General features: G+C 60.3%; 1 protein-coding gene across 6 annotated transcripts; it reads right to left on the bottom strand.

Annotated features, from left to right (window-relative positions):
• Window position 1: 1 nt before the first annotated feature.
• Window positions 2-8234, bottom strand: CORO6 (coronin 6). 6 transcript variants are annotated; one of them, XM_086359952.1, is made up of 12 exons: window positions 8009-8234; window positions 6583-6842; window positions 5000-5122; window positions 4276-4405; window positions 3994-4175; window positions 3270-3389; window positions 2760-2879; window positions 2213-2317; window positions 1979-2124; window positions 1556-1613; window positions 1226-1456; window positions 2-1136 (listed from the first exon to the last, which is right to left on the bottom strand). In XM_086359952.1, exons 2-12 carry the CDS (start codon window positions 6778-6780, stop codon window positions 1014-1016), a joined length of 1536 nt encoding a protein of 511 aa, XP_086216078.1. In that variant the 5' UTR covers window positions 6781-6842; window positions 8009-8234; the 3' UTR covers window positions 2-1013. The 6 variants fall into 6 exon arrangements, 5 of the variants coding, with proteins under 5 accessions (XP_086216078.1, XP_086216074.1, XP_086216075.1 ...); XM_086359948.1 differs by lacking the exon at window positions 3270-3389; XM_086359949.1 differs by lacking the exon at window positions 3270-3389 and having other exon boundaries at window positions 6583-6782.
• Window positions 8235-9637: the final 1403 nt, after the last annotated feature.

Here is a 9637-nt window from a genome sequence, read left to right as displayed (position 1 = left end):
GTTTTTCCTATTTGCCTTTACTGGGGAAGACCGCCCACCTGCGGGCTGAGGGGTCCTTCTGAACCTCAGAGTGGGGAGGGCTCTGAAGAAAGAGGATGTCTGGTGGGTCCTGAGCCGAGGGTTTCATCCGTCAGGGCCTCCAGGATTCTGGTGGTGGCATTTACAGAGGCTGGGGGTCTCACATCCCCACCCATGCAGGAGGCAGAGACTGAGCACTTAGTAAAATGTTTCATTCAGAACATCTTGTTTTCCTCCTAGAGTCAAGGCCACAGCAGAGGGCTGGGAGCTGTGTGTGTGTGTGTATGTACAGCAGAGGGCTGGGAGGTGTGTGTGTGTGTACAGCAGAGGGCTGGGAGGTGTGTGTGTGTGTGTAGTGGAGGTGGAACTTGCTTCCTCATGCCAGTTTTCTGGTTGGTTCTTCTGAGGAAGTGCCACGAGGAAGCCACCCTCTCCCCCGCAGGTGGGGAGAAGGGAGCCCTCTGCCATGGACTACTGGGTGTAGCCTGGGGGACCGGCTCTACAGCCAACGTTTGTGTCTGTAGAAATGGGGTGACGCCCGTTCAGTTGACCACTCAGGATGGTGGGGTCAAGTGAGCTGATTAGAGGGAGAAGCGTTGTAATTTTCCCCAGCCTGGGGAGACCCGTCGAATCGCTACCCCTTTGAGGTCAATCCCAAGCTCCCCACCATCTCCAAGCATTGCGCTAACACTAAGCACTTTCTCTGCCCTGGGCGAGGAACAAAGGGGACACTGCCTGCGGTGCAGCACCATTGCTGAGGCCCCGCCAGCTCCTGCCTAAATCCCGGACGAGGTACGCCGCCAGGCGGGCGGCAGACGGACACGAGTCTCTGCAATTGTCCAGATCTCCCGCGAAGGGCGGAGTTCCCTCCCCAGTCCCCGCCCAGGCCTAGAGGGGCTGAGTGCGGAGCTCGGGACCCAAAGCCAGGGCCCTCGGGTGTGCTGGCGCTCCGCCCCACTGTGCTTCCCGGCTTGGACCTCCCCGTTGGCACTGCGCTAGTCCGTGCCGTCCACCAGCTCGCACAGCATGTTCTCCAAAGACGTGATGCGCTGCTCCTGGGCCTGCACCTGCTCGCGCAGGGCCTTGATCTCCTCCAGCAGCGTCTCCAGGGTGTGCTGCTGCGGGGCGCAGAGGACCGGAGAGGTGTTGGGCGCGGGGCGGTAGGGGGCTGTAGATTGGGCCTCGGTGGAGCCGCGCGGGGCCTTACCGACAAGGGAGCATTGCTGGCTGACTGGCTGCGACGAGGGCCGGAGGGCGGGCGCACGTCCAGGATGTTGCGCTTGGTGACCCGGAGCTCGCGGTGCTTGGGAGGCACGTAACCGTCCCTCAACGAGATGAGCACGGGGTCGGCGTCCTGACCTGATAGCCATTCGTCTGCTTCTAGGGCCGGCTCGGGGCCCGGCGTATCTGGGTAAAGGTCGTCCTGGAACAGGTCTGACTGCGGGGGGTAGGGAGACAGGAGAACAAGCTCAGTGTCCAGCCTGCTCCGCTCCCTTCCGCCTCGGAGCTCTGCCCAACCCTCTCGAGATCAACTCACCTTGCGGGGCACAGTCATGACGATGGGTTCACACTTTCTTTCGTGCAACTTGTAGAACCTAAAAGGGAGCGGGGATCAGCACCCGCTCAGGCTCCCACTCCCTTCACTTTTGCTGGGGACCAGGGGGATCGCAAAGAGTCGGACACTTGCTGGGCGCCTACGATGCCTTGCACTTTAAACACATCCAACTGGTAAAACGCCTCTGAGAGGGTGTTTATCATCCTTAACAGGTTAAGAAACTGAAGTTCAGAGAATGTCAAGCATGTAGCTTTGGGGCTGGCACTGGAAACAAGTCTGTTTGACCCCAACCTCCCAATCCAGCCCACTCCTTTCCAAAGATTACACGCCTGGGGAAGCCCCTGCGTCTTCCCAGATGGGACGTGGGGACAGAGGCAGGTGAACAGGAAGGGCAAAGCTGCTGACCGTGCGATCTCGCACTTGCTGACGTCGAGTCCCCGCTTGGGCATGAAGCCCATGCCCCTCTGCGGCTCCTTGCTGCTGAAGGTGTTCAGGTAGTGCACGAAGGGAGGTTCCTCGGTGATCTCAAAGTACCGAATGCTGCTGTCGCCCTGCAAAGCCAGTCGGTTCAGAGCCGTATCGCGCAGGCTCCCCTCATCTCCGTCCGGCCCCCTCTTCTCCCCTCCCGGCCACCAGCACCTTGCCGCACAGGTAGACGATGCTGGAGTCGGGATCGTAGAAAGGCAGTAGGACCCCATTGCTTGTGTCCATCTCCTGCAGCGCCACTGGCTCCTCGAAGTTGTTCTGCCCAAGCACAGGAGGCGTGAACAGCCAGCCCCAGCCCACCCTCGGTGGCGCTTCCGGATGCCCCGAAGCTCCTGGACACTGCCTGCCCTCCCTGATGCCCTCGCACTCCCAAGGCACCTCTGGTGAACGAAGCTGCAGACCCAACCTCTGGACACCACTCCTGGTCCCCCGCACCTAGACCCCCTGTGCCGCCGCATGCAGTCACCGCAAACCACCCCCAGGGACTCGGCATCACCAGGTGGGGGCGCCAGCATGGGCTCCTTCAGGCGACGCAGCAAAACTGGGCAGAGGGGTGGGTGTGGGGATGGCAGGCGCTGCCAAGGGGGCAGCAGCCTCCAGCCCTGTCCAGGTGGGCATGCCCTGCGGGTGGGGGGCGCCTGGCCCCTCCCCCGTGATGCCAGTCCCCGGGGCACACACCCCAAGCGTCCAGCTGCGTTACCGGGTCCCACAGGCCCAGCTCTCGCTGGCTCATGCGGGTGAAGCCCGTGGTGAAGATATGACCCTGGCGCGTGAAGACAGCCCGCATGGGCCTCATTCCCTCGTGGGCCGCAAACCTCTCCTGGGGGCGGAGGGGAGACAGGGAGAGGCGTCACCCAGCTGCTTGCCCTGGGGAGCCTGGAGGGCCGGGCAACCAACTTGCTGACTTGGGTGTGAGGGCGGGGGCGGAGACAAAAGGGGCCCTAAATATTCAGTTTCCTGGGGCCCCCCTGGGTGGCCGCAGGCCTGGAGAGCACGGGGCGCGAGCTTCTCTCTGCAGATGCTGAGCCCTTAAACGCCCTCAGGGCAGGGGAGGTGTCTGCGGGCTTCCCTGGAGCGCGGCCAGGCTCTTCCCAGACCGGAGCTCCCCGCTCCGCTTCGGCTCTCTTGGGCGCGGGCCACGGCCGGGGAGGGCGCTCCCAGCTGACCCAGCGAAGGAGCGAGCGCGTGCGCCCAGCGCGGCCTGGCCTACCGGGTCCCAGAGCGCGAGTTGCCGCTCACTCATCCTGCTGAAGCCGGTGCTGAGCAGCTTCCCGTCTGTGGTGAAGACGGCCCGCAGCGGGCGGGCGCCCTCGTGAGGCCGGGCTCGCTCCTGCTCGCGGGGTTAGTGGGTTAGAGCGCGCGCGGCTCCGCCCGGCCCCGCCGCGCTGGACGCGCGCCCTCCGCGCCGACGTGCAGTGTCCCGCGCAGCCCGCGCCCCGGGTTAGATTGAGGCTGGTGAGGCAGGTGCCGCCGCCCTTGCAGGCCACCCAGCTGGGACAGACAATGCGCGGGGATGGCCCCCAACCCTCCGCCCGGCTGGTCAACTAGGTTGGAAAGGGGCCTGCCCGCGAACCAGGGTTGGGTCCAGACCCGGGAAGAAGGCGTGCCAGCTGGGAGGAGAAGGGTCCGGGGGCTCAGGTTCATGCAAGGTCTGGTGGGAGGATAGAGTTTGCAGCTTCTCCCCTTCTCAGTCACAAATTGGGCAGCCCTCATCTAGGCTGCTGAGACGCAGGGAAGGGGAGGAAACAGGAGCCGGGCAGAGACCAGCGGAGCTGGGGGCTTACTTAGGGCAGGGGGCTAAAGGGAGGACTGGGGTCTGGGATCGAGGTGGAGAAGGTGAGCGCTGGAAGCAGGGCTCAGGGGAGGGCGGGTACAGAGGCCTGACAGCTGCCCCCTGACATAGGGGCTGAGGAGCGGCCAGGCCAGGCACTCACCGCCACCACCTGGCCCTTGCGCGGGTCGATGATTCGCAGGGTCTTGTCCTTGCAGGTGGTGGCTAGCAGGCTCCCGTTGGTGTTCCAGCACACGCTGTGGATGACGTCTGGGTGCATGTCGTCTAGACTCAGGAGCACCTCCCCAGTGCCCACGTTCCAGATGATGATCACATTGTCACCACCTGCCCAGAACGGCCAGACATCATCACCTGGGCCCTGCCTTTGCCACTCCCCCCACCCCCCGCCTCCCCGATCTCTATTAGAACCCCTAGCCTCCCAGACCTGCACTGAGCAGGACATTCCGGGCAGTGGGGTGCCAGGAGAGGATGCCCACACGTTTGGAGTGGCCCTCCAGTGTGATGATGGGCTCTGTGATGCTGCGCACAGGGGTATAGTCTGGAATCTGCCACACCTGGGTGGAAGGAAAAGGCGTAGGGTAGGTGGGATGAGGAGCCAGCTTCATCACTGCTCCTCCCCTATTTCCTGGAGAAGGAAATGGCAAGCCACTTCAGTATTCTTGCCTGGAAAATCCCATGGACAGAGGAGCCTGTTCATGGGGTTACAGGCTGCAGTTCATGGGGTCGCAAAGACTAGGACACGACTGAGAGATTTCACTTCTTCCCCTAATCCCCCACCCCCACTCCACCGGCTCTCTTGCGGGGTAAGGGTCAGATGCAGGACATGTGATGGTGGCCGCCTGGGGCAGAAACGGCTGGGAGCCAGGAGGGGGCGCTGTCAGCTCTCCAGAGACCTCCCTACTCCCCTGAGCAGGGAGACTTCAGAGCCCTGCCTCCCAGCTCTTCAGGCTCCAAGGTGGCCACGGCTATAATTAGTCCTAAGCAGTGCATCCTGGGAGGGGGTGGGCATGTAGCTGAAAATAGCCTGGGAGCTGGGCAGGGCAGGTCCTGGCACTCAGCACCTCCCTTACCACCTTACAAAGCACAGGTGAGGCCGCCCTCCCGGCTTCCCATGCCCCACAGCCCAGGAGCATCCACCTGGTACCTACCATGATGGTGGTGTCGTCTGAGGCACTGGCAATGACGTTGTCATTGTGCGGGCACCAGTCAATGTCCAGCACAGGGGCAGTGTGCCCAGTGACCAGTGGGTAGTTCTTATCCACTCGCCCTGTCTGCAGGGGTCAGAGAAGGAGATATGGGGCTATTCTCCTGTGTGTTTCCAGGGAGCTGGGAGTGGACCTATTTACATCTCAACTGTCTGTTATCTGTTGTCTCTTTGCAGAACTCACCCCCTCTCTGCTCCTCCAAACCCAGACAGCCTACTTCCTCTACTTCCCTGAAGGCAGAGTCTAAGTCATTTAATATCAAGGAATCAGACACAGAGAGGTAAGATAACTTAACCAAGGACACACAGCAAGATACTGGTAGAGCCAAGACTTGACTTCTCAGTCCAGTGCTCTTCCAAGAACACCTCCTTGGAGGACGCTGTTCTTGGGCCTGTCCCCTGCACCTGAAATCTCTCTGGGAAACCCCTGCTGGACTAGGTCAAGGTAAGGTTATATGCAGTGCAGGGCTGCATAGCTCCTTCCTAGCCGCAATGGGCAGATCTCTCCCTGGTCACTGGCTTTACCTTGGAACCACCAGCAGCAGGCATTCCTCATGCCTGCTATCTCCTAACCTGAGCTGAGGCCCATCTATTTTTAATCTTTATGGTATGTTTGGGGGGGGCTCTGAGGCCTTTGCAGGGGCTGGCATCGACCCAGACCAGGCGGCAGGGGAGAGGGGTGGCTGTGTGGCACTGGAATGGCGGTTGTACTGGGGGAGGGGGTGGCTCCCACTGAAATTTGAGCCCTGGGGATGGTGTCCTTGGATGGCGTCTGCATTGCCTTGGAGTGAGTCACTGGCTATTGTCAGGCCTCATCCTGACCTTGCCACCTGTGGGGCCTCTCCTAACAAGGTGTAGAGGCCAGAATCCAGGTCAAGGTCATGCCTTGGAGTGGACAGCCTATGGTTAGGGATGGCTGAGGGGCTTGAGGCTACTCAGTAAAGGTGATGGTCATTGCTTGGCCCCCATCCCTGGAGTATTGGGGGCTTTGGCCTCATGACATATGGGGACATATGTCATGTCCCCCTGCCTCTTGCTCTACCTCACTGCAAGAACCAGAAAGGGGGAGGCAGCCAAGGATTCTGGATAGAGCCTGACCCTGTCCTCACTGTGCTGCTCTGGGGTGTGATTTAATCCAGTAGTCACCCTGGGCTGGGTACAAAGATCCAGAGGCCAGAAACACGAAGGGGTGTGGCATCAGGAGAATAGGAACAGAATCCAGCCAGGTCCTGACTCCACTGCTTCCCAACTATCCATCACCTCCTCCAGGTCCCTGCTGGGTACAGGATGCTGCATGGAGAAGGGATGGGCTGTGCGTAGGTGGGGACCAATGTGATGCTGCTGTTCTGGGAGGGGTGAGGAGCTCCCAATCGGTCCCTGAGAGATTGGGGGATAGGGAGCAGTCAGTCCGCCTAGACTGCCCTGCCGAATTAGGAATGGAGCTAGGTGAGAACACAGGCTGCTGTCCGGAGTCCCCAGGAGTCACAGTCGGTGTCCTCCACCTGCTTCCTTCCCCTCATTCCTCACCTTGGCCAGAGGCAGGACGATGAAGGCACCTCCACCCCCAGCCTCCACAATAATGGCCAGGAATTTGGGGTTGACGGCACAGAAGGCGCTGTCCCATGTGACCTTGGACACACGGATGTCCTCGTAGGCCTGGTCAGCCTTTGCCGCCTGTCCAAACACGTGGCGGAATTTGCTCTGCCGAACCACGCGCCGGCTCATAGCTGGGGGCAGAGATGGAGGATCTCAGTCCCCAGAAATGCTTTTGGTCCTTAGTCCTGTAGCTGTGGGAGGGAGGAAGAGTTGGGGGAGTGGCAAGTGAGAAGGATTATCTTGCCAAGAGTCAGGTATAAATTAATATAGAGTCTGGTCCTAGAAGCAAGGCGTTTTCTTATATATGGGAAAGTTCTTTGCTTAGTTCAAGGGACTTGGATTTGGGACCTGACTTCTTCTTAGAGAACCAGCCCTTAGACTGGGGCCAACAGTGGAAGCTAACTGGGCCTGAAAGCTTCCTGGACCTTCAAGTGGTTTTGGGAGGAGCCTCAACACCAGGCTGCCCTCCGGCTGCCAGCCTTGGGTGAGCATCTCTTCACCGAAGTGGTTTATCTCCCAGAGGCGTCTTGGTCCAGAATCAGAGACTTCCTGGCTTAAGGCCATTTGTGGGGCTAGGACTGCAGCCCCCCAAGATTCTAAGCTCAGCATCTCTGGCAAAGGTTAGGCGAATGGGGTTTGCCTTTTTCTAAAAATTTGCCAAGGAGGAATTCCTCCTGTCAGCTAACCTGAGTCCTTCCTGCTCCTGCTGTCATCAGTTTCTTCCCATGCTGTCGGGGGTGGGGTGGGAGTGGGAGGAACGCGCTGTAAGGTAGATTTCCTCCTCCCACCCCTCTCGCACCGGCTTCTCTAAGAGGCCCTCACGACGGTATTCTGGCTTTTACCCGCCATACTTCAGTCCCACTTCTCCTCTGGGTCCTCTCTCCTGCTAAACTCTTGCGGCTAGGGTCCTCGAACCCCTCCCCAGGCCAGAACCAAATTTTCAGAAGTGGAATGGGGAGGGTGAGGTGCCTCTTCTCCCGCTAGGAGCTTGCACTCAGCTCTTCCCCAGGCACCACACCAAGCGCTTTCCAAGCCGCAGCCACTGCCTCCAGCCCCTCTCCAGCACCGGGCATCCTTGTGCCCTTCAAGCCGCTTCTGCAGCCCCCGGCCTCAGGCCCGGCCTCTGGCCTCCCCGCACCCTCCTCCGGCCCCGGCACTGCGTTCTTGAGAGACGAGGTGTCTGCGCCCTGAGGGCGCGCGGGCCGCTGTCCGGCCAAATATAGATGCCAAGTCCGCCCCGCCCGGGACCGAATTTGGCGGCGGTGGGGGGGAGGGGGGAGGGAGCGCAGACCTCTGTCCCCTCCAGACACCCCGCCCGCTCCACTGGCTGCGGCGGCGGTGTGTGGCGGGGGAGTACCTGCTCCTGGGCCGGCCGAGAGGCGCTCACGCTGCGACTTCTCTGCGGAGGGGCTTGGGGGTGCGCTGAAGGCCGAGGGAGGCGTCAGGGCGCCGGAACTGCCTCTCCGGGTGTCCGCGGCGTCTGGGGCCCGGGCGTTCGGCTGCGCGCTCCGGCCGCTGCCTGCAACTCCCGGGGCCGGGCGCCGCTGCAGTCCCAGCTGCCGCTGCCATCAACCTGCGGAGGCGGGGCTCCGGCGGGGGCGGGGTCACACAGGCCCCGCCCCTCCGGCGGCGGGAAAGTCGAGCGCTGCAAAGGCAGCGCGACTCGTCCTCCGGCCTGCGAGAAGCGTCCAAAGTAATTTTGCGTGTGTGCTGGCGGGCTGTGCGCGATCCTTCTCCGGGCTCCGCGCCTACCGGGTGAACTGGGGAGGCCCAGGTTCCCAGACCTTAGAGCTGGGCGCTGAGAGAGCGAGCCTACGAGGGGGTGCGCTCCTCTTAGAGCCGGCGGCCGCGCGAGATCAGATGCCTTCGCGCTGCATTCCTGCTGCAATCACAGTCCCAATTTAGCCAGTCCCGGCAGGCCGGGGCTGTGGGACTGCACGTCCACACACCACAGAGGAGAGAGCCCGGAGGATGCTCTGGGGACCCTTGGATGAGGGCCTAGGTTGGCCCAGGGCAGCTGCGAGAGTCCCTGACAGGGGGCTGTGAATGTTACTGTGTTATTAATACACTGTCACTGTACTAGACATTCCACCCCTTTAGGGAGGATTCCACTGAACAGGGCAGAAAGCAACCTAAAAACCGGGAGTAGAAATGAAGAAGAAAAAAGTGAAAACCAGGTTCAAGGAAAAGCAGCTGGCCCAGGTCTTTCGCCAGATTTTAGACACTAAACCTGACTCCTCAAGTCTTGAGGGCCTTGTTTATATTGATGTTCTACTGTGTTCCAGGGAAGCCCCTACCCCACTCCCACTCCCTTCAAGACCCTTGGATGAGTATTGACTAAGATTAAGTAAAAGTTAAAGTCGCTCAGTCGTGTCCGACTCTGCGACCCCACGGACTATACAGTCCATGGAATTCTCCAGGCCAGAATATTGGAGTGGGTAGCCTTACCCTTCTCCAGGGGATCTTCCCAACCCAGGGATGGAACCCAGGTCTCCCTCGGGGCAGGCAGATTTTTTACCAGCTGAGCCACAAGACAAGCCCAAGAATATTGGAGTGGGTATCCTATTTCTTCTCCAGCAGATCTTCCCCACCTGGGAATCGAACTGGGGTCTCCTGCATTGCAGGTGGATTCTTTACCAGCTGAATTAGACCAAGATTAAGGAAGAGATAAAAAGAAATCTGATCAAAATGCAGCCAGTGAAAAACAATTAGTCCCTATAGCTGCTCTTTAAGCAGTCTCACCTGCTGCCTGGATTTCTTCCTTTAGATCATAAGGCCCTGGAGGGTCCAGGGGACCAGCGATTCTCATTCTCCAGGAGTGAGTGAGTGAAGTCGCTCAGTCCTGTCTGACTCTTTGCGACCCCATGGACTATACCCTACAAGGCTCCTCTATCCATGGGATTTTCCAAGCAAGAATACCGGAGTGGATTGCCATTTCCTTCTCCAGGAGATCTTCCCAACCCAGGGATTGAACCCGAGTTTCCCG

Source organism: Bos grunniens, chromosome 19, assembly GCF_055505025.1.
Source record: "Bos grunniens cultivar Pamir isolate PY7600 chromosome 19, Bosgru_T2T1.0, whole genome shotgun sequence".
NCBI classification, from domain to species: Eukaryota; Metazoa; Chordata; class Mammalia; order Artiodactyla; family Bovidae; genus Bos; species Bos grunniens.
Note: the sequence above shows the minus strand (reverse complement) of the source record. Positions and strands in the feature narration are given on the sequence as shown.